At 33.9% G+C, this 25441-nt stretch overlaps 1 protein-coding gene across 11 annotated transcripts in view; it reads right to left on the bottom strand.

Moving 5' to 3' along the window:
• The window catches only part of LOC141563008 (NEDD4-binding protein 2-like 2), an 81304-nt gene that overhangs the window by 38049 nt on the left and 17814 nt on the right, over positions 1-25441 (bottom strand). For 10 of the 11 annotated variants that reach the window (XR_012488304.1, XR_012488303.1, XM_074303514.1 and 7 more), the window contains 3 exons: positions 21700-21788; positions 21261-21337; positions 15414-15548 (listed from right to left, as the gene is read on the bottom strand). Coding sequence is in view for 9 of the 11 variants with exons in the window: in XM_074303514.1 (XP_074159615.1) it covers positions 15414-15548; positions 21261-21337; positions 21700-21788 (301 nt within the window). In the remaining 2 variants the exon portion in view is untranslated. Of the gene's footprint in view, positions 1-14750; positions 15549-21260; positions 21338-21699; positions 21789-25441 lie in introns of those variants that run through there. The other variant, XM_074303519.1, reaches the window with a different exon arrangement.

The raw sequence follows: 25441 nt of genomic DNA, 5'->3' as shown, positions 1-25441 counted from the left end.
CAAAGTGAGGATTATGGTGGTCCAATCATCATAGGAAGAGGTGTAGCTTAGGTATTGATCTAAGAAGCAGTTTGGTATTCTCCATTCACCCAAAGGAAGCAGACAGGTTGATCTTGACTTGGAGTAATCAGTCTTCAATTATAGATGAGGGTGAAAGAGGAGCTTGAAAAGAAGTAACATTTCCTGGAAATACATTCAAAGCTTCAGGAGCTGTGAGGGGAAAGACAAAAGAGGAAGTGCCCTCTTCTGTTTGTACTGTGCCACACCAAGATAGAAACCCGATTCTAAAAAGTAGCCGGATCAGTGGTAAAATCCAGAAACATAGAAGATGCAAGACAAGTAGGGTAATAATAGGGTGCTGAGTGATTATGTCAAGGCTCCCCAGTGTTCTATCCACAAAAAATTTAGCCACAGTTGTTGAGGATCCAAGAATAGGAGGAGTTCAGTGATGATTACCTACAAAGGACCTGAAGGTTTGTTCTAAGATATCAGGTCATTTTAATGACTTGGGAATTTTCAATAAATCAGGAATGGGAACCCTACAATGAGGTGATGATAATATTCCATAGGAAATGTTCAATATCCTTCATCTTATTGATAGTATTCCTATTTAAGTACATATATCTAGTGATGTACTATCCAGTGAATCTTTCTAACATCATGTCCACCTACCAGATGCCCAGGAAATTCTAGCTCTTTGGTGATTTAGTACATTTTGAACTTCACAGAGATGGTGATCATGAAAATACACTGAAATTACATGGACTACTTTGTTCTGGAAATTAGGGACCTATAAGTAGCTGAAGGTATCATGTAGCTACACTACCACTTTACAACTCAATTATATTTTAGAAGATGGAGTTCACAAAATATGGAAACACAGCTGAAATATTAGATAAGCTAAAGGGCATGGCTATGTTTTCAATATGTATGTATAGAGTTTGGAATAATTTTTCTATTCATCTCTCGTGTCAAAATAGACCTCCAACTTGATAAAAAGAGGTTCACTTTAACTGGTCCAGAAAGTACGAGATGAGAAGTAGCAAAAACTAACCCCTTACAGGCAATTCAATAATTGGGATGTAACCAGACCTTATTCTTTTTCATGGAGTTTTAGGATTCTAGGGCAGAAAGTGTGCAGGAGTGTGTGGGTTATTCTCCAAAAACTCAGATGATCTAGATCTTAAGTCCTAAAATCACACAAAAAGTGCATGTAAAAACGAAGTCTAATGCAAAACAGTGTCAGGGAGAATAATTCTATAGCATTTTCCCATTTAAACAACATTTCCTGAGGAATCAAAGGGCTGATAGTTCAGGGGTTAGTGTGGATAGTGGTAGGTTAGAATGGGTATTAAAGTACTATGGGAGGCAGTAAGAGTTGAATAAGACTTACCTAGAATCCCAAAAAATGTAGACATACAAGAAAAACCTCAAAACTCCAGTGGATGTCATAAAAGAAAAAACCCTCAGGACCTTGAGTACTGCCAGGAGCAAGAGATATTTGGTGATTCCAGAGGTAATGACTTTTTGATCTATAGGTTTTTCTGGTGGCCTCCTCCAGCTAATAAGAATCTATATCCAGAGTTTCTGTTAGCTACAAAAACTTCAGGTAGGAAAGACTGATTTACCAGCTAGATTCCTACCAAAAGAGACTGGGACTTGAGAGAGTATCACAGAAAGGCTAGTCACTGAAGAACTTGCCCATTTCCTGTTTTTCAGTTCTTAGATCCTTAGTAGGGCAGTCTGTGAAACCGTGTCTTAGCAAGCTGAAGCATAAGCAAATTCTTGCCAAGCAGGTATGCATTCAACTAGATAAGCTTTGAGTTTTACTTGCAGACATCTTTCAGGGTTCAACAGTAGGATTACTGTCTTCTATTGGTGCCTTGGTCAAGAAGCATGGTCCATCAACATAGATGAATTCAAATCTTCATATACTAGTTTAGGAGAAATTATGGATGGCCTTTGAACTTCATGCACTGCAGGAATTGTTTGAAAAGCAAAGCTTTATCCTTCTTGAATTGACTGAAGATTCAGAAGGAATCAGCATAAATAATATCTAATCCCTGGCTCCACTGAGACTACAATTACCTTAAATGGATATCTTGCTCATAGATATTTGCCTGTCAAATATTTGCCAAACCACTCAGAGGACAGTATACAAAATTTTCCAGTATTAAGTGATTAGTTAAGGGGGGGATGGTGCATAACTAGAGTGATCTAAGTGGCAGGAAAAAATGAACCTTACCTTGGTCCAGAGAATGAGGAATGGTACTGTAGAAAAACTAAGAAGTCTTTTTTGCACTTTATAATAATCTTTTGCATGAGCTGATAGGCCAGGCTTTGGAAAGGAGACCTTTCTTGAAGTGCTCTGAGAGCCATACTTCTCTTTCTTGTAATTTGCTAATAGTGCTGTAGATTTGTATTCTCTGCTTGTAATTGGTCCAAATTAACTGACAAGGCATGAACCTCTCTGTTGGAATCAACCCACTCCATTCAGCTTCTAATGCTATGATGTTAGCTGATGAATACTCTATGCCTATCTGGGAAAAGAAAAATTCCCTGTGGTCAGAGAAGTATACTTAATTGGCTAGAACATGAATCAGTCCGAGTTTCATGAGAAGATTCCTCCTAGAGGAAGAAAATCTTGAAAATGGAGTCTGTAAAAGTTGGATGAAACACTATAATTGAGGTTGGTTGGAAATCCATCAAGAGAGATCCTAGAAGACAGTTTGAAGAGAGAAGTTGGAGTCTCAGTGAGATGAGAACAAGGACTTAAAGCAGTTTAAATAAGATGTGCCAGAGAAAGCAGTATGTTGAGCAAGTCAGAGGTCAGCAACAGAATTTGCAGGAATTGAAGAGATGAAGTTGTAAAGCAAAAATGGAATCAGACAAGTGTAGAAGGAATCAAGCTGAAGTACTGGGGCAGGAACAGCAGAACAAATAGAGTGAAGGTGCCTAGTCTTCAAAAGAATTTTGTTTTGATTTCTGCTAAGACATCTGGCTACAACTTTTATGCTAATAATGATTCTGCCTCTTTCAAGGGAAGCAAAACAAGTTAGTTCAAGCTCTTCTTGCATTATGAACTACCTGCCCCAAGAATTCAATAATATCAACACTGAAAGATTGAAATATCACCTGAGGGTAAACTCCAATGCTCTTCAAAACATGTCATATAGAAAAGACTTTATTTTAGATGTTAAAAAAGCTTTACTTAACTTTATCTCCACAACCTAATGTTATTTTCTGACAAATGTGTCTACATACATTATATCTAGTACACCCATAACAATGTATTTAATATTTCACAGTATATATTCTTTTTAAAAGCCAAGGCAAAAGAGGAAAATACTTAAATTACAAGCTTTTGTCCCACATTTTGTAAAGTCTACATAATTTTCCTCCAAAGAACTATTAATAAAAATCAAATTAGTTTGCTATGTTTGAAATTTTTTTAGATTACTGTCCCAATAAGTACTTTGTTTAATTCCAATATTGAATTTTCACAAACCTATCCTTTCACATGTACAATATAACATCCACCCTAAGAAATGTTCTCTGAAATGCTTCAGCTATTCATACTATTAACATTTGTAGATGTCCAAACTGCCTTCTGTCACCTTTTAATTTAGAGTTTTGTCTGGAGCTTTCAGATATTAATGCTTTGTCCATGACCACATAGTCAATGGATATCAGATTTAGGATTTGAATTCAGGTCTTCCTAACTCCAGTCAGCTCTTATCACTATGCCATGTTGGTTTTCAAGAATTCTTTTGACTTAAAATTGTTTTGAATTTTCCATCAAATCAAAGGACCCAAATTTAAGAAATCTACTTTGGCCACTTTTATATTCGGGTGTTCAGCTTAGTGTCATTGTGAATCTCATCCCAAGTACAATTTTGCTTTGTCGATCAATAAATGTTCCAAGCTGACAATCGAAGATACAAAGAAAAATTTAAATTGTGGTACTGACAGGTCAGACATTGAATAGGTATGGGTACTCTAATCAGCTTTTAGCATTTGAACTTAAGTTCTTCAATTGTTCATCCTTGTTCTTCAAAGTTGATGATGCTAACAAATGTATGTAATGCACATTATTAAAGTGGTCAATGATCATTTGTATCTTTTACTCCATGCATGTGTAGATATTGTCTTTCAATAAATGACTACAATTGTTGATGGCATTCCCTCCTATTCTGCCAAATGGGATGCATAATACCTAACTCTGATCAGAAAGAACTCCATCTCTTACAAGTTAATATATTGAATGTGGTCGTATCTGTTGTTTTGCAATATTATATGGCTAAGTTGCATTGTTTTTGATTCATAAAAATATTCAGTTAGAGGGGCAGCCAGGTGGCGCAGTGGATAGAGCACCAGCCTTGAATTCAGGAGGACCGCAGTTGAAATCTGGTCTCAGACACTTAACACTTCCTAGCTGTGTGACCCTGGGCAAGTCACTTAACCTCAGCCTCAGGAAGAAAAAAGGAAAAGAAAAAAAAAAAAAAAAAGGAAAAAAAAATATATATATATACACACTCAGAGCTAAAAGTGACCTTAAACGCAATCCAGTACAAAATCCTTTTATAAATGAAGAAATTGTACCCTAGAGAGGTGGTGACTTGCTCAATGTCACAAAGAGCCAAGATTCAAATCCAGTTATGTTTAAAGTCTGTTTCTGTGACTCTCTGGTTCTGCTTAGATTGTCTAATTTACATCATCTGTTTTGTAATTCTAATACCATTAGCTGTAGAACAAACACATCAGGCCCAGCATTTATATGACCTCATGCTGACAGACAGGCTATACTAATGGAAATCCTGTTACATCAAATAGGATATTGCCTCCAAGAAATTAAGAAACAGAAGATGACATCTGAGGCAGGTTGAGGTCTCTTAACCATAATATTAAGATAATATAATAACTCAATAGACATTCAACTATATTTAGTTTGTGGTATTAATACCACATTGTTTATCTTCAAGTTGATGAGCTCATTGTTTTCTAACATTTCTACTTTAGAATTTTAAAAATGCGATTTTAATGGAAATAAAAAATTTTGCAGTGAGATAAAAAAAAAAATTTATGTCTTTGACTATCAATAATTATACTAAACAGCATGGAAGCCAGTTAGACAAATTTAGTAACATTTTAACTCCATAATGTTAGTGAAAATCCTGGGCTGTAGGTAGGATTTTCATGACCTCAGTATCATTCCTTTAACACAATATTCATGCCATGCATGTATGCATGATTCTCTGCATGTCTTCTAGTATGACTAAAATATGTAGTTTTTAACCACAGAATGAACAGCACTGACATACACGGCTATCCTAAAAATCTTGGATGCTGTTGTGTAAGTTTTAGAACAGACTGAAAAAGAAGTCTAATACCAATTTCTAGATTTAAGATACTGACTATAGCTATAAAAAAGAGACTGAACAGAATTTGTTTTTTATACATGGCTACTCCAATAAAAACTTAAAACCATCATTACATGAGAAATTATTTTATGACCTTCACCTACCAAAGAACTGAAAGAAGTAAAAGAAAAAGGAGGAGGAAAAGAAGAAAATGATGACAACAATAACAATGACAAAGACAATGGCGATAATGATAACAACAATAACACAACTATATAGTCTACAAGTCTTGTTATATGGAAGCAATAAGAATAAAGGGCTCCTATCAGAAATCCATATTGTGGATTTTGGAAGCAAATTGAAGTAGCAAAGACTACTATGAGTGAAGTTCAGCCTAGAGCTCCCCAGGCCCAAGGGCTCCAAGTTTCCCAGAACTCTGATGCCAAGAGAAGGCCCACATGATTCAGTATCTTAAACCACAAAAACACAGAAGAGTATAAAATCTGTCAGCACTCTTAGCACGGATACATCCCAGGAGATGGAGGTCAGCACAGTAAATTGGGTGATCTTGGTAAAGATAAAAGGCTGACTAGCTCACCCAAAAGCTCAGTAGGTGAGAGACTGGCACCAGAAAAAGCTCCAGTTCAGGAACTCAATGTGCAGATTCAGTAAAAAGAATATACTGACCACTATCAGGAATTAGTTTAAATCCAGAATCATCAGAAAATCCATACTAAAAAGAGACAGTAATTCTATTATACTAAGATTTTTTAAAAAGTGGATTTCCCATAAAGCTATCATTTCTAGCATCCCCTCTATCATTCTCATTCTAACTAAATCACCTAGTTTTCTGCTGCCTACAAATACACTAGTTTCTCATCTTTGAAAAATCCTCATTTGATGCATCCATCTCTGCTAGATGTCACCAGTGTCTCCTTTCTGCAGCTAACTTCCTTTGCAGAAAGTCTTCCATAATCAAAGCCTTCACTGCCTCTCCTCTCTCTCTCTCTTCAAAACTCTATGTAATCTGGTTTCTGACTTCCTCATACAATTAAAACTGCTCTTTCCAAAATTATCAATGCAGTCTTAATTGTCAAAATTTAACTCTTTTCTAGACCTTAATCCACTCTTGACCTCTCCTTAATCTTTAACACTGCCAATCACCTTTTTGAGTCTCTCCTTTCTAGGTTTCTGGGATACTACTGTCTCCTGATTCTCCTCCCTGCCTGAATATTTCACAATCTCCTTTGTAGGCTCATTAACCAGGTCATAGCCAAAACAGTGGGTGACCCAAAGGCTTTGTCCTAAACACTCTTTTATTCTCCTTCTCTACTAACTTCTTTGGACTCTGTTATCATCTCTATGCAAATGATTTTCAGATCTGCTGATCTATTCTTAACCTCTCCTAACCCCCAGATCTGGATATCTAAATTTCACTGCACATATAGAATTATATAACTTATAAGTATATTAAATTCAACATGTCCAAAATAATAATTATAGCAGCCAACATTTATATAGTATTTATTATGTGCTCATCATTCTTTTCACCCTTGTTTTGTTCAATTCTCTCACTCTTATCCAACTTTTCTAAGCCAGTTTTCAAATTTTGTCATTTCTTTAGCTACATACATCTCCTTGTCTCTCTTCATGGCCACCATCCACAGTTCAGACTCACAGGACCTCTTATCTGATACTAAAATTGCTTCTTAAATGATTTCCCTGATTTGTCTCAACCTTCCTCAAGTCAGGTGATGATCCTCAAGTCCAGATCTGACCACATTATCTCTTTATTGGTGAAGACCAAATAGTTCCCAATTGATTCTAGGATCAAATATAGGTTCCTTTATTTAATCTGTAAAGCACTTTACAATGTGTCCCTAATCTATTTTTCTACCCTTGTTACACACTGTTCACTTTCAAACGCTCAGTGATCTAAATAAACTGTAGCCTACTTACTGTTTCCAGGCACAAAATTCCAGCTCCTAGATCTACACAGGCTGTTGTGGTCCATATCTGGAATGCTCTTGCTCATCTTCCTCTACACTTCTTAAAATTCTATTTTCTTTTTTTCCCCCATGTACCATATTCAACATGAAACCATTTCTGACATCTCTAGCTGGTAATGTCCTGTCTTTTGACTGTTATTTTTAAATTTTGTTTTCATTTGGCATATACTGTCTTAGGCAACCTCAAAGAATGTGAGTCCCCTCAATGAAGATTGTTTCTCACTTTTTTATCTTTCTAAGTATCTTTGTCCTTCCCCAGACAACTTACCAACTATATATGTCCTGGAGCAAGTTTAACCACTTGGTTAAAGTTTCTATAAAATGGGACCATCTACCTCATAGGATTGCTTTGAAGATCAGGTAAAATACTATAATCTTATAGTATCTTAATCTAATCGAATCTTAAAGCACTTTACAAAGGCTATCATCACCATCCTTGTACAGTGCTTGTCACATAACATGGGCTTAATATAAGTGCTTGATGAATATGAGGGGAGACCAATTAGGCAAGCCATTAATTACGAGGTGAGAAAAGATGATGGCAATAATCCATGTGAATTGAGAGGAGGAGTCAAAAATACAAGTTGTATTTTTGTACAGGTAGATAGGGCAACATTTGGTAATGGAATGGATATCTCAGATGAGGGAGTCAATAATAATGATAAGGTTGTGAATCTGGAAGACCGAAAGGATGGTGGTGTCTTCAATAGAAATAGGGAAGTTGAGAAGTAGGGAAGGTATAGGGATGTTGGTGGGGAGGAAGATAATAACCTCTGTTTTGAACATGTGAAATTTGAATTATTTAATTGATACCTAGTTTGTAATCTCCAATGAGCAGCTGGAGATGTAAAACTAGAGCTTGGCAAAATAGGACAGGAGATATCAATGTATAAATCACGTTCTAAGTGATGCTAATCAACCCTAAGGGAAACAAAGGGTCCACCAAGTGAAAGAGCAGAGAGGAGGTTTAGGCTAAGATCTTGTGGTGTACATAAGCTAATAATAATGATAGGGATGATGAGGCAGCAAACAAACAAGAACAAAAGAATAATTGCATGAAAATTTAGAGAAGAAACAATATCCAAGAGAGAAATAGATATCAATAACATCAAACAGTAGAGTTTATGATGGATAAAAACTGAAGGATAAAACTTAAGATTTAGTTATTAAATAATCACACTCATGATTGAAAAACGGTACTCACCTCCTGTAAGAAACGATCAACTCCAAAGCGCAGTTTGAGACAATTTCTTTGAATATGACTAATGTAGTAATTTGTATGGCTTGACTCTATAAGTTTACAAGTATTTTGTTTTTCTTGCTCTCTCAGAAGATGGTGGCAGAGAGAAGGGAGGAAAGTGTTTGAAACAAGCAAAATGGGGCAGCTAGGTGGTGCAGTGGATAGAGCACCAGCCCTGAAGTCAAGAGGACCTGAGTTCAAATGTGACCTCAGACACTTAATACTTTTTAGCTGTGTGACCCTGGGCAAGTCACTTTACCCCAACTGCCTCAGCAAAGGAGGAGGAGGAGAAGGAGGAGGAGGAGGGAGAGGGGGGGGGGGAGGAGGAGGAGGGAGGGGAGGGAGAGGGGGAGGGGGAGGAGGGAGGGGGAGGAGGAGAAGAAGAAACAAGTAAAATTTAATTTTAAAAAGATCACAAAAGATTAAGTACTTGTCATAATGAAAGGTATATGAACTGGCAAAAGAAGCTAAATTTGATCATTGTAATCTAGGATTTGTTCTTAGAAACAAAAGAGCAGATCTGAAGGCTATGTGATGAGTGCACATAATCAGAAATGACTTTAGGGATAAATTGGAAAATAAATAATGTCCTATATCTATCAACCCAGCATATTCTATCCAGGATTAATGAAATTATTATCCCACTAATTCTCCAGCATTCAGTAGCCTCTTAACTCTTCAATACATCAGCATAATTTTTAATAGAAAACTTATAGAAAAAAAGAGAACTCTTTTTTCCTAATTAGAAAGGGTGTTGTCTAACAATCCCTTCCAATCCTAAAACACTATGAGGTCTCTCCCCCAATATCTCAATTCCCAGAAGAGAAATTCACCATTCAAATTAGTTCTTGAGGGGGCAGCCAGGTGGCGCAGTGGATAGAGCACCAGCCCTGAATTCAGGAGGAGCCGACTTCAAATCTGGTCTCAGACACTTAACACTTCCTAGCTGTATGACCCTGGGCAAGTCACTTAACCCCAGCCTCAGGGGGGAAAAAACCAAAAGAAACAAAAAAAACCCAAACCAAATTAGTTCTTGAATCAATCAAATGCAAAATGCCTAGATCAAATCTCATATTGGACTAAAATTAAATTCTCCCCCCCCCCTCCCCGTATTAACTCCATTTCTATCAATATCACATACCATGTTGTTTCTAACTGCCAATTTTAGCCAATCTGTTTATAATAGTTAATTAATTTTTATTAAGAAACTATGATGTGCAAAGCAGGGATACAAAATCTTTTAAAATGCCCCTTTTGTCCCTATCACAAATGATATAGTTCTCCTCAACTGTAAAAATAGTGGCTAGATGATCTCTCTTCCAGTCCTAAAATTTTATAATTCTACATTTTTCATGTCTCTCAGTTTACTAGTTTGGGAACAATCATAATCCATAAGATTAATGCTTTCCCTCCTCTTTAAATACTACTTCAAGATAAGACTCTCTAGGCTCACAATTAAAGACATCCACCCTGATCTGGTAGCCTGACACAGACAACAAATATTTATTATTCACTTATAAATGCCAAGGACTTAAAAGGAAAAACCAAGCTGATCTCTAAGGAAATGAAACAAAATTCAACTAAATTAAATCATTTGCTTTTTCCCACATTTTTATATTAAAATTAAAGGAATCACTTAACTGTCAGCTAATAAGTCTTCATTCCACATTTAAATTTTTTCTTATAAAAATAAGCACATTACTCATTTATGAAACAATACCAAAACACTATTATTTTATCTATAGCTCTTTAAAAGCATTTTTAAAAATCCTTTTTTTCTTGAACAGGAAATGATTGCAATATGTTGTAAATAACAAAATGCTCCCAATTCTTTTTTTTTAAATATATATTTTATATATATATACATATATATAAAACTTTATTTTTACACATATTCAGCAGATTGAAATGATTTCCATGACTTTTATCAGTACATTTAGATGAATAATGAAAGTTAAAAAATGATAGGTACAAACAAATGGTGCTGAGAGTTAAGATTTTAGGAAAGAATTAAATATTAACTAATGAAGCTAAAAGGTAATAGAAGCTCATCAATCTTTTAAAACACTTTAGGTGCAACTTATTAGAGGAAAATATCAAAACAAATATACTTAATGTAGTAAATATTTTATCTCTATTCCAAATACAAAAACCCAGTATCTGTAATTCCTAACAATGAACATATTAGAAAGTCTTTAAAAACTTTTTTTTTTTTTTTTTACAAAATACTTCCATGCCAGGAGTTTGCCTGTAAGTCAGGAAGCTCCATATATTTAGATGCTTTACTATAATTCATTACTCCAATCCTAAACTCATCAAGAAAGATACAATCAGTAGAGCTGACAACAAAGGGCAAAGAGATTACCTAATGGTCTTCAAATATGGATGTACCATTCCATTCTCTTTCTTTTGAGATTAAAAGTAGTTGACAAATCAGATGTAACCAAAACATTGGTCCTACTTTATTATTTTGAAATATCCTGCATCAGAAACACTCATTATTATGCTGTAAGAGCCACATATCCAAAGAAATCTTTTTGATGTGAACAGGATTTAAATAGTGGCTAAAAACTTTTTGCCCTTTTCGTCATCTACTTTTTAATTATAACAGTTTATCTTGATTTAATTTATAGTATCTAAAGGTCCTAAGGTCTATCTGTCCATTTCAAATAGACACCCTAAAAAAAATTTGCCTAGAAACAGAAATTAATATAAACATATCCTAGAATCAACTGAAATTTTAAAATGAAGAGTAAAAAAGCAAATAATGAATAAACCAGAAAAATGAGACATGAGTAAAGGCATATCACTAGAAAATACAGGAAAAACTAAATACACAAGCTCCTCCAAAATTTTCCATCAATTTGTCCTACTCAGGAGTAAAGGAGAAAATATAAGGTATCAAAAAAAAAAAAAAATAAACAAATAAAAGAGACAATTTTGTAGGCAAAAATGATCATCTTTGAAAAAGTTAACTATTTAACCTGTCCCCACATCTGAAAAAACAACTAGAACTCTAAGCACAAATATTCCAAACTGGCCATTTCAATTATCATTATAATAAAGAGAATACATCTTTTTTTTGCACATAAATGTATTGACTATTTAAAAATTGATGATAGAATTTTAAAAAGCAACAACTTCTTTAAAAATTCAAAGTATATTTTCAAAGATTTTTCTAATTCACCACTTTAAAAACCATATGAGACATTCACAACTAGAAAGATAATCTTTGATTAAAACCTTGGTTACCCAAAAGATACCTAGTCAAAGTAAATCAAAATTGTTATAAGATTGAATTAGTCAATTCAAATTCTATTTCCTTTTAGGACTTTTTCTGAAATAGTTGTGTATTGGCTGCCTCCCTTCTAGCATGTGCATACTTTCATTCGAATGGGAGAATAAAATTTTATTTCCAAGGGAGATGCATTTTAACTCATCAATCTCAGGCTTTCAAGGATTAGATCAAAAGAAAAATCTGCATATTCTCACACTAAATCACTTCACTTATGCAGTTTGATATAAAAATGCAAGTATCCTATTACAAGTTTTCTGACCTGTGAAAGTAAAATATAATATTTTTTTAGGCATTCCCTGTGAAAATTCAGCTACCACCAAAGTAAAAAACAACTTACAATTTGAACCAAAATATTTAAGAACTTCTTTTCCAAAGGTAAAATAAGACCACAAGGCAGGACTGTTTTACTCAGCCATTACTAACTAATTCCTATTTGTTGTCAAGTTTCTATTTTCATTAGAAATGTGGGGAAAAAATCTCACAAATTTCTAACAGCATCAGATTTTCTCATTCTGAACCTCACTTTGAAAATTAATCCAATCTACTTGCTCTCAATATCTGGCTTTTTAACAGCAAAGCTACCTAATGCTTCCTTGTATCGGTATAGATATTTTACTCGAGTTAATTGACCATTTAAGTTCAGAAAACTGAATATATACTTATTTCAACCAATCTCTTTTACTAAAAAAAGAAACAAAAGTTGGCAAACCAATGGCTCAAGGTGTGAACTTTGATAGTTTGGCAACAATTAAAAACTGCTTTTCTTTAACATTGTCTACTAATTATATCCCACTATTGACTCTACAAATATTTTCAAAATTAGTATCAGGAAAAAACCCAGCCATTTCTCTAATAGCAAACAATAACTACCCAATTAGTCATGATCTCTCAGAAGCTTAACCCTATGTAGAAAGTGGAAAATCCCAAATAGATTATATTAATTGAAAGACATACTAAGCAGCATCTGCTTCCAAAGATTTCAACTCCATTAATCCACAAAAAATACAACCCAGTCTTTTATACAAAATATTTTTTAAGAGATTTTATAAACAGAACTAATGTTCCAGTTAAGCAGGGAAAGCACAAAGAATAAATAATATTAATTCAAAACAAAGATAAACAACAAATATAACCAAATTCCACTTGAGAAATCAAGCAAATGGATTTTTAAATAAAATACCAATAGGATTGTGTCATATAAAAAACTTGCAAATTAGTTTATTCAGGAGGCGCAATTATTCATATAAAAATTAAGAAAAAAGTAGCTAAGAACTGTGAGTAAACTTTATAGCTGCAGTTCACTAATATAAATGATCTTTCTAAGTAAGATTTATTAGAATTAGACTATGGAATGGAAGATTATGGCTACAGATTGCAGAAAAGTGTAATGAATCAATAGTAATCACAAGACATACCCTATAATCTTTTTTTTTCCCCTGTTACTTTCCTCTTAATCCTAAAAGGAAGTATGTATTACTATGTTCCTTTTCCTAAGAAAAATTTTGAAGGGGACACAAGTAAAAAAAAAAAAAAAAATCATCAATTATTTTTAATTCCCTGAAGAAAAACCAAACTTGTTTTTATTGATTCCAGTACATGACAGTGTACTTTAGAAAACTGTACTTTGGGAATAAGACTATAATAATTACTCTTCTGAGAAAGCATGAATTAGCATATGCCTGTTTTTATAAATGCAGATACACAGATACATGCTGAACAAGAACAAGAGTGAGGTTAATACTTGTTTAAAACTAAACATGGTACTGATATGTACAAATTTGTAATCCTGAGATAACTTCTCTAAAGACTGCTTGAATATTACACCTGGTTTAAAATTCTACAGTGCAAGAATGATGAAGAGAAAGAGGAAAGAATTGAAAGGAAAGTTTAAGAGAACAGCAAAATATTGAGAAGCAAATGAAAAAAAAAAGATGCAAAAATTGGGAACCTTGGGTTTAGAAAAAAAGGCTTTAAGGATATAGGCAGTAATTAATTGGTAATGCATGTCATATAATGTGACATAACATATGAAGGGGAATTATAAATGTACAATGCCATCAAGTTCTTATAAAGCTCTACTTCCTCCATAAGTGGGAAGGGACTTCATATTATGAAGTTAGCCACTAGGTGATAATACAGTTCTGAGCATAGCAACTCAGAAACTATCTATTATGGCACTGAAGGTCTATAATTCCTTTGATACACACCCTGTATGCCAGTAAAATCACAGGTTTCTTAAACAAAAGTTTTCTTATGGTTAAACTGTTAAACATTTGAAAGAAATCATAAAGGAGCTTGCTGGAGACCTTCAAGAATAGAACATATCCAGGGAAATTGTACAGAGGCAGTAGAAAGGGAAATTGAAATCAAGAGACTAAGTTGGGTTTGAATTTTCTCTCTTGCTTGAAGCTTTATATGCTATGTGAACAAAACACCTCATTTCCCTGGGACTCAGTTTTCTCATATATGAAACTGAAAACTGTAGTAAATGATTCTTACTGAGTGAATAAAAGGGCAATAATTAGAGATGGGAAAGTTTATAAGGATGTCAGATTGCAAAGGGTCTCCATGCTTAGTTTGAACTTATTCATATCCTGAGTTAGCACAGAACCTGATACCTAGTAAACATTTTATAAATGCATTTTCATTTATCTGTTCATTCTTCCTAGCTCCATATATAATTATTGAATTTTGCCTGAAATTAAGGGGGATGAATTATATTAACTTAAGAATATCATTTTATAATATTAATTTATGGAATTCTAATTCAACAGAAAAGTATTGCTCAAAAAAAAAAAAATTAAGGTACTCTGTATAAAGACAAGTGGCAAAAGCAAAATATCCTATGGTAAAATTTTATTATAATCAATTTAAGGGACTATTCAAATTTATTTTTAAAAACTAAAATCTATTCAAAATAATTAAGCCATTGTTTGTAGTTTTAGAAATGTTTATGTGGATATATTTGTAGAAACAATATTTTGTCCATATAAAGAAATAAGTACCATATAAAATATTAGAATACACTGTAACAAATTAGCTATGTTTTGCATATTCCAAGTTGCTTGTGGGAGAGCAGAATAGTCAAGATTTTATCTATAACCAATTTTTACAATAAACTTATTAAAAACTGCTCAATCGTTCCTACTTTGGACATGAAAATTATTTTAAGATTCAACCAAAGTAAAGAATTCTGTATCACACCACACTATTCAGATGTTTTACTAAAACCAAAACTAGTACAATAAAAATTATTAAAAAATAATGTACAATTGTATATACTATTTTTTATTTACATTTTAAAATTTAAACAGTTTTCTGGGAACAAACTCTGTAAGGTAATGATAGTTCTTTTTTATTAGACTTGAACCTATTTAAAAACCTCCAGAAAATCTCAATACTTGTTTTTTAGAGGTAAGCCACAGCTCATTTTAGTTGAAAGCAGACTGAATATTAGTTATTTTGCAACATCAAAGTGATTCCATGAGTCTAGACAGCCTCCCCACCTCTGTCTTCGAAGTCTCTCAGACCTTCTATGTGGAGGTTCCACTGAATTCATTACAATAGAGATGGACATTTTATATTCGTAATGATCCAACATCTGTGCAATCTTTTCACGAGATACCCCATGTTTATTCCTCCTATGAAAAAGAAGAATTATAATTGTAAAAATATATATTTTTATGCTTATATATTAGACACTAGCATTATAGCACGTATTAATTTTTAAAAACTGAAATAAACAAGACAGGTCATACATTTTATGTCATTATTTATCTCTGCTTTCTCAAAGTTCATTTACAATAATTAAAAGTGTAGAGCAATTCACAAGAAAAAATTAATTGTCACAAAAATCCATTCTTTTGCAGTTTACAAAATGCCAATTTAAAAACTGATCATTATTAGGAATCTCATGAAGCTATCTGAAGAATCTGAAACGTATTACTTAAACTCTTAAACCCACTGCATAGAACAAAAAGCTTAATAGTTTAACTAAAAACAATCCTTTGTTAGTAAACTGTATATTAAGCTACTTTGTTGACTAAAATTTAGTAATGTGAAAATTTTTATTTAAGCAAAATCAATAATTATACTACCTTTTGTTGTTAAACAAACTAAAAACTCTACTATAAGATTGAATACATTGAAAAGATTCACTCAAAGATTAGAAACTAGAAATTCTATAGCTCCATATAATTCATTATATAATTAGGGGCATTATTTTTTTAAGCCTAACAGAAAGGCAAACTGTCCTAATGATAAAGGCACTGGATTGGAAGTAAAGAGTATCATAAGTTTTTGTAAGGGAAGGAAGTTGGGAGGATAAGGAAACTTCATTTAGTAACTGAGTTGAGATTTGATGGAAATAAGGAATACTAAAGAGAAGGATTACTGAATTTAATATAATTCTACTACTTTTAATAAGTTTAATTATTAATATTAGGAAAGTAAATTTATTGGAATGTTAAAAATCACTTTCATAATTCAATACTTTACTAACTTCAGACAACAAATGGAGTATAAAGAAGGGAGATATTTTCATCTAGGATATCTGAGTGTGATACAGAAACCCTACTGTACCAAATAAAAAGAAAAGGATGTCTCAACTATGTCTTTTATACATAGCTCTACATAACAATCACTTTAATAATTCAATATTTTAATTTCAATACTTTATTAAACAGTTGAGGAAAAATCAGTCTGGAAACAGTATGGGAGGAGATCCAGCTAAAACAGATTATCTTCAAAGTATTTTCTGAATCTCAAAGGATGACAACAAACAGAACAGATGGAAAAATTTTGCTGTTGTTTTATGGCTAAGTAAGCTACACCAGCCTCCCTTTCTCCTCTAGAACCATCAGGGTCCAGTGGCCAGATATAGATTAGGACAATCAGAGATAATTCTGAATGCAATGGGAGACTTTGGGCTTTTACAACTAAGGTCTTTAGCAGGTCTCAACTGTTTTTGCTTTAGCCAGAAACCTTGAGGGTCTTCCCCTCCCAGATTGATTTTTCTGGGGGGGATCCCCTGGATAAAAAAGGCTGTTAGTTTTAAAAGACCAACTTATTATGGAAATTATGGAAGCAGTATCAAATAAGAGCAGCTGGAACCACTCTTTGTTCTTAGTCATACTCCCTGTCTTTACCATGATGTTTTAGTACTATTAAGGCTTAGTTGTCCTATCTCTATTCTATCCCTGCCCTTCTCCTCTCACCATCTAAGTGCTAACTTCCCTTGAACTAAGTGAGATCTCGCTATCCTTGGATGAGATGTAGTCCTTGGGAAATATAAAGGTGATCTCTTCAAGTTCAAGTATCTGTAGATAAAACCCATTAATTACAAAGGCCTGTCTCTTAGCATAGATATGTATTTCCCTGTTCCCAGTGTGTTCTTTAGTACTACCTAATCCTTTCCCATTTTGGAGTGAGACTCTCCTTTTACTCTCCTCCCATTCCAAATCCTTTCACTGATTGTTTTTTTTTGTTTTTTTTTTTTTTCCCCCCACAAAACCTTCACTCTTATTCTTAAGTCTGAAGAAATTACGATCCTTTATCCACTTATAGATTTGGTAGGGATGTGGCTTCAGTTTACCCCTTTTTTTTTAAACATCCTCTTTGCCACTTTATATACTTTTACCCACTGTTACCATTACCACTCAAAGAATCTGTTTTACTTATAGGAAGTATTATGGCATTTAGTCCTTGGAATATTGCTATAGCTCAGCTCTTCCTCCTTTACTTATGCTGATTCTTTAACTTCCCTTTAAAATATCTAGTTTCTTGGGTTCTTTTTAACCCTCAATAATCCTTCATTTGAATTTTTTTAAGAACCTACAAACACAACCATTGATTTTATTATTTGTTTTTGCTTAACTACTTCTGTGACCTTGAATAAGTAATTTAACGTCCTTAGGCCTCAGTTTCCTTATGTATGACAAGAAAGGGTCTGAGCAGTCTTTGAGATCCCTTCTACATTTGTGATACTATGATCTCCTCGACAATTATACATCTATATAATTCTTCTATTTCTCCTGATGAGAGAATATGCAAGTCAATTATTCAAATCACATAAAAGTTTTGTGTTTTTTCTGAACCATGGTCAGGTCTGTTAAGAAGCATTATTTTGTTAATATTTAGAGGATAGGTGAAGAGAAATTTAAGGCAGGAAGACCTATTAGGAAACTGCTGCAATTAGACCATATGGCATCTATATAAGGAAAGAGAAGAGATCGGATTCAGGTGGTATTGTTCCAGCAGAAATAGCAAGATTTGTCAACTGACTGGATATACAGAGCTGAGGGGCCTACAGAGAGAGAATAATGATGAGATTAGAAACCTGGGATACAAACCAGAGTTAGCTATGGCTCCCTATGGCCTCTAAAATAAAATATAAATTCCTACATTTAGCTTTTAAAACTCTTCACAGCTGGGCTGCAATCTAGCTCTCTGGCCCAAGTTTTACATTACTCTCCTTTCCTCCCTGGATGGCTTAGTTACACTATTACCTCTGTCCTGGCTCTCCCACACCCAAGAATGCCATCTCCTTGGCTCTGTCTGGTGGATGGAGCTCAAGCACTACTTCACATCATGTTTTTCCTGATCTTTCCAATTGTTACTGTCCTCTCTAATTTCATAATTATTTGGTTTATTTTTTGCTTATTTCTTACTTATTCTGTATACATTTACTTCATATATACTTCTACATATAAATTCCCCTCCTCTTCCCCCCCCCAAAAAAAAAAAGCTCTCTGGTTTCATCTTTGGTCTTTTTATTTCCATCAACAAACACATAGCAGAAGCAAAATAAAGGATTGCCAATTTTTTGGTTACATTACATCTACCACATAATTCCTTTTTCTGAGGTTTCTGGGTTACAAAGACTTATGAAAACTTGCCAATTATGTAATCTTGCAAACTCCTTTGAATGATCCCAAATTATTGTATATAGCATATATGTTGCTATAAAAGTTCACTTCTTTAAAACCAACATTTTTCTAATGGTGCTCTATGAGTCTGAATTATGTAACATTAAATATGTGACCAAAAAAGAAGATAAAACCAATTATTTTACAATAAATAAAATATAAGTTATGGGCAGCCCAAATGATGCAATGATATCTTTGAGAACAAAAAGATAGACTTTGCACATTAGGCTTTCTAGGAAAAATTAGTTTAAAAAAAAAAAATCTGACAAAAATTACAAAGGATGAGAAAGTCTTATGGGACTGAAAGCCAGACTAGATTTACAAAAGAATGAAAATTAAATTATTTTTCAAACACTGGTAGAAGATTGTATCATTTCCTTCATTCTTCCTTCAAATTTTTATATGATAAATTATATGCCACGTCAAAAAATACCAGGATGCTTAACTTTAATATCCATAGTTTCTTAACTTTCATTTCATTTTTCCCTGTCACAATGACATGTTAGGGAAAAGTGTAAAGAATTCCTTTCATAACTGATGTTGCTTTGTAGAAGATGCAATGAGAAGATCACACGCAAAAAGGAAGGAAGACTGCTTCTCTGAAAATATGAAAATGAAAGAAACAGGTCTAAAGAAGGAAATACAAAGGGAAGCCAAGAAGTATACTAGAGGTGACAGGAGAATAGAAGCAAAATGCAGAGATGGCCTAGTGGGGTTACTTTGCTTAAAGAGGACAATAAAGGTAATGATTACTTCTAATATCTTAGAATTCACATGAGATAAACTATAAATTAAATAAATTAAAGTCAATAAAAGATAGTTAATGCAATCAAAGGCAGGATGTCTTAAAAACTATGCTTTAATAATGTGGAATGTTGGAGGGGATGTGGGAAAACATGGACACTGATACATTGTTGGTGGAATTGTGAATACATCCAGCCATTCTGGAGAGCAATTTGGAACTATGCCCAAAAAATTATCAAACTGTGCATAACCTTTGATCCAGCAGTATTACTACTGGGCTTATATCCCAAAGAGATTTTAAAGAAGGGAAAGGGACCTATGTGTGCCAAAATGTTTGTGGCAGCCCTCTTTGTAGTGGCCAAAAACTGGAAAATGAGTGGATGCCCATCAATTGGAGAATGGCTGAATAAATTGTGGTATATGAATATTATGGAATATTATTGTTCTGTAAGAAATGACCAACAGGATGATTTCAGAAAGGCCTGGAGAGACTTACATGAACTGATACTGAGTGAAATAAGCAGGACCAGGAGATCATTATATACTTCAATAACAATACTATACAAGGATCAATTCTGATGGATGTGGCCACGAACAGAGCAGTAATGAACTGAACCAGCTACACCCAGTGAAAGAACTCTGGGAGATGACTATGAACCACTACATAGAATTTCTAATCCCTCTATTTTTGTTTGCCTGCATTTTTTATTTCCTTCACAGGCTAATTGTACAATATTTCAAAGTCCGATTCTTTTTGTTCAGCAAAACAACTGTTTGGACATGTATACATATATTGTATTTAACTTACATTTTAACATATTTAACATGTATTGGCCAACCTGTCATCTGGGGGAAGGGGTGGAGGGAAGGAGGGGAAAAGTTGGAACAAAAGGTTTTGCAATTGTCAATGCTGAAAAATTACCCATGCATATATCTTGTAAATAAAAAAACTATAATTATTTTATTTTTATTTTTTATATTTTTATATTTTTTATTATTAATAAAAAAAACTATGCTTAAACATTAAAAAATGTTCCTTGGATGTATATAGTCAAGGGGCAGCTAGGTGGCGCAGTGGATAGAGCACCAGCCTTGAATTCAGGAGGACACAACTTCAAATCTGCCCTCAGACACTTAACACTTCCTAGCTGTGTGACCCTGGGCAAGTCACTTAAAATAAAAAAAAAAAAAGAGAGAGGAGAGAGAGAGAGAGAGAGAGAGAGAGAGAGAGAGAGAGAGAGAGAGAGAGAGAGAGAGAGAGAGAGAGAGAGAGAGAGAGAGAGAGAGAGAGAGAGAGAGAGAGAGAGAGAGAGAGAGAGAGAGAGAGAGAGAGAGAGAGGGAGAGAGAGAGGGAGAGAGAGAGAGAGAGAGAGAGGAGAGAGAGAGGGAGAGAGAGGGAGAGAGAGAGAGAGAGAAAAGCAATTTAAGAAAGGCAGCAAGATATAATAGAAAAGTATTAAATTAATCTGAAAATCTTAATGCTAATCCCAATTATTAGTTTGTGACTGAGTAAGTCTTTCAACATTTGTAACATTCACCTACTTCAGAAATTAGAAGTTAGAATTTAGAACTAATGTATGCAAAAGGCCTTACAAATTGTATAGATCAATATAAACTATTATTGCCAAGTGACTTAGCAACATAAAAAAATACTAATTTGAGAACTTAAAAGTGTTTTCTTACTTTTCTAATTCCTCAGGATCAAATTTCCACCATGTTTCAGGTTCGTGAAACTCTACTCGGTATCCTTTGCCTATAGCCTACAAAAAAGTCAAGTTAAAAGTGAAGTTAGATTTCCTAAAATGAGAAAAGCTGTACCATTGTATATATGTTAAGTGGCACTTTAAATGCCCAAGAAACACTGTAAATTTCACATTTTTATACAAAATAAATTAAAATTTTTTTCTTTGGCATTCATTTACTTTATTTCAATTGTTAATTAATATTGACATGATAAATTTACTTTCAGCTACATGAGAATCATCACTTACAATTTTAAAATAATCTTTTCTGAAACAGGAAGAAATAAAAAGATCAAAGCATCCACATTTTTAGTATTTGTGAATGAAAGTACAGACAGAAAACAAGGACTAGATCAAAATTTTCTATTACTCATATTTACCATTTCCACATAAGGTTTCATTTCCCAAGCTTGGGTATTAGTGTTATCTATTATAACTGGAGATCTTCCCTGCTCAATAGCTTTCTTTGCTGAAAGAAAAATCAAATTTCAATAAAAACATTTCAGGAATACAAAGTAAATACGCATAGAATTAAATGGTAATAAGCAATCATTTTATTAAAAATTTCTAGAAAAGAATTTCTTTGTTCTAAAACAGGCAGAATTGTGAATATACTCTGACTAGCTTGCTTGCTACAGTTGTTTTAGCCAAGTAATTGGGACCAAAAAGTTCTATGTATATCTCACACTTAGCTACTTGAGTCATATAGCAACATATTTGCATGTGCCTTCCTTTAAGAAGAATATGACATAAAGCACTTGTATTTAAAAGAACTTGTCAATCTGGTTATTTCCATACTAACTAAAATTTCAAAATAATTTATGAATAGGCTTAATCAATAAATCAGAACGATATAAATGACTACAACATCTACCAATATGGCCTAGAGTAAAAGGTTTAGGACAGAAAAATTTTAAAAAACCCTATCACAGAAACAGATGGCTAATCTACTACTATGCTTGTAGTGTGTTTTGAGGGAAAATGAAAGGACCCATCAATTCAAGTAGCAACACTAAAAAGACCACCTCAGGTCTAAAATATATGTCCTATTCCTGAAAATTCTGGTCATGAGATATTTTAGGTCAAGACCCAGTGATCCTTCTAGCATTAGGTTCACAATCAAGATGTTACTCTTCCCAATAAACTGGGAAAACATTTTTACAGTCAAAGGCTCTGACAAAGACCTCATTTCCAAAATATATAGAGAATTGACTCTAATTTATAAGAAATCAAGCCATTCTCCAATTGATAGTCAAAGGATATCAACAATTTTCAGATGATGAAATTGAAACTATTTCTACTCATATGAAAGGGTGTTCCAAATCATTATTGGTCAGAGAAATCCAAATTAAGACAACTCTGAGATACTACTACACAACTGTCAGATTGGCTAAGATGACAGGAAAAGAAAATGACAATTGTTGAGGAAATGTGGGAACACTGGGACACTAGGTATATTGTTGGTGGAGTTGTGGGCAGATCCAACCATTCTGGAGAACAATTTGGAACTATGCTCAAGAAGTTATCAAACTGTGGATACCCTTTGATCCTGCAGTGCTACTACTGGGCTTAGAAACCAAAGAGATCTTAAAGAAGGGAAAGGGGCTTGTATGGGCAAAAAAAGCCCTCTTTGTAATGGCTAGAAACTGGAAATTGAATGGATGCCCATCAATTGAAAAATGGCTGAGTAAATTATGGTATACCAATGTTATGGAATATTATTATTCTGTAAGAAATGACCAGCAGGATGAATAGAGAGACTTATATAAACTAGAGACTTATATGAACTAATGCTAAGTAAAATGAGCAGAATCAGGAGATTATACATTTCAACAACAATACCATATGAGGATCAATTCTGATAGAAGTGCTGTCTTTGGGAATGAGAGGATCCAATTCAGTTCCAATTGATCAGTGATGAACAGAACCAGCTATACTCAGTGAAAAAACACTGGGAAATGAGTGTGGACTGCTTGCATTTTTGTTTTTCTTTCCAGTTATTTTTACCTTTCTAAATCCAATTTTTCTTGTGCAACAAGAGAACTGTATAAATATGTACACATATATTATATTTAAGATATACTTTAACATGTATGAGACTGCCTGCCATCTAGGAGAGGGGGTGGAAGGGAAAGAAGTGATTGCAAGGGTGAATGTTGAAAAATTACCCATGCATATGTTTTGTCAATAAAAAGCTATAATAAAAAAAAATACCAAAATAGCTACCAAAAAAAAAAAGTTACTCCTCCTCTTTTACTTCCAATCTGTGATCAATTCTTGCTGATTTTACCTTTGTAATTTCTCTCATGTACGACCCTTTCTCTTTACTGATACTATCATTTTCCTAGCATAAATCCCCACCACCTCATGCCAAGACTTGGTGTCCCTGCCTCATCTTTGTCACTCTAATCTATCTTCTATTCATCCCAAGTGATAAGTCTGATCATATCACTTCCCTTATTTTTTTTTTTTCTTTTCATTTTATACTATTTCTTTTGGTGATCCCATAAACTCCTATAGATTCAGTTATCATGCCTATGCAGACAATTCTCAGATTGACTTATCTGGCTCTAACTTCTATGCTGACTTCCAGTCTATCTCCAAATGCCTTTTGGACAATTAAAATTTAACATGTTGAATACTGAATTATTTTCCCTCCTAAACCCTAGCCTTTTCAAATTTCCCTATAACTGCTAAAGGTACCACCAACTTCCTAGTCTCCCAAGAGCAGTTTCACTTTTAAGGCCTCACTATCTCACTTTGTACACCCCATTTGCCAATTTCACTTTTGTGACATCTCTCAAATACCTCCCCCCCATTGCCACTACTTTGGCACCCCCTCATCCAAAAGCCTCCCCCATTTTAGTCTACTCTTATTTCAGCCACGCAGTGATTTTTCTAAAACACAGTAAAACCATATTGCCCTACTCAATCAACTCCAGTTGTTCTCATCACATATTAAGAACAAATTAAAAATTCCTGCTTAGTGTTCAATGCTGTTAATAAGCTAACCCTCTCAGTCTCCTTATACTTTATATACTCCTTGCCATGTACTCTGTGATCCAGTGACACTGGCATCCCTGCAGTTCTTCAAACAAAAACCTCCACTCCTAACATCAAGTATTTTCATTGGTATTTGTCCACACCTGTAATGTTCTACCTCATCACTATCTCCTAGCTTGCTTCAAGGCCCAATTAAAAATCCTACCTTCTATAGGAAGTCTTTCCCAATCCCTCTTAATTCTAGTTTTTTTTTTTCTTTTTGTTGAGTATTTTCTATTTATCCTACATATAGTTACCTTACTTTGATCTGTTACTATTTGCATATTTTCTGTATCTCAACTGTTTAACATAAGATTTGACACATAGTAAATGCTTAATAAATGCTTGTTGGCTAGATTTTAATGAAGACCTCTGAAATGGAGGTAATTCTGGGAGGGTGAAACTTAATAATTATTCCCTCCTTCCTCACTATCATTAATCTTGGGAAAAACCAATTTAACTTCTTTGGATCTCAAAAAGAGAGGACTAGACTTGGAGGATCTTTAAATCTTTTGATCCTATCAACTTATTGAATATTATGTTAATCAGATGATCAAAATGCTTTTCTAAAGGGAAGTTCTTTTAGAGATAAATCAGAAGTAGAAAGGGCAGATATAAATGTGGTACTACAGTATTGGGCTTTTGGCAGCCAAAGATCAAAGGGAAAGTACTGGAAAATGGGGAAAACAAAGATGCTTAGAAGAAACAAGGCAGCCATTAGGAAAGGTAAGAAGGTGTCAGATTCCCTTTGTCTATCATTTCATTTGGATCTCCTGATAGTCTAAAGTTCTGTAGTATTATTATAACCATTTTACAGATAAAGAAGTGAAAGCTGAAAGATTGAATGTCTTCATTAGGGTCACAGAACTAAATAAGTGCCTTAGACAGGACCTGAATTTCCTTACTTCAAATATAACATTCTTATCTACTGGACACCTCTATTCTTCCAAGAATCAGACAGGATCAGAGGCAAGACACCAATATGCAGAAAGGATCAAGGATCAATTATGTAAATAAAGCTGTTTAGTTTGAAGAATAAAAGAATTTGGGAAGTGCTGGTAGGGGGAGGGGAAAACACAA

The sequence above is a fragment of the Sminthopsis crassicaudata genome, chromosome 3, assembly GCF_048593235.1.
Source record: "Sminthopsis crassicaudata isolate SCR6 chromosome 3, ASM4859323v1, whole genome shotgun sequence".
Lineage (NCBI taxonomy): Eukaryota > Metazoa > Chordata > Mammalia > Dasyuromorphia > Dasyuridae > Sminthopsis > Sminthopsis crassicaudata.
Note: the sequence above shows the minus strand (reverse complement) of the source record. Positions and strands in the feature narration are given on the sequence as shown.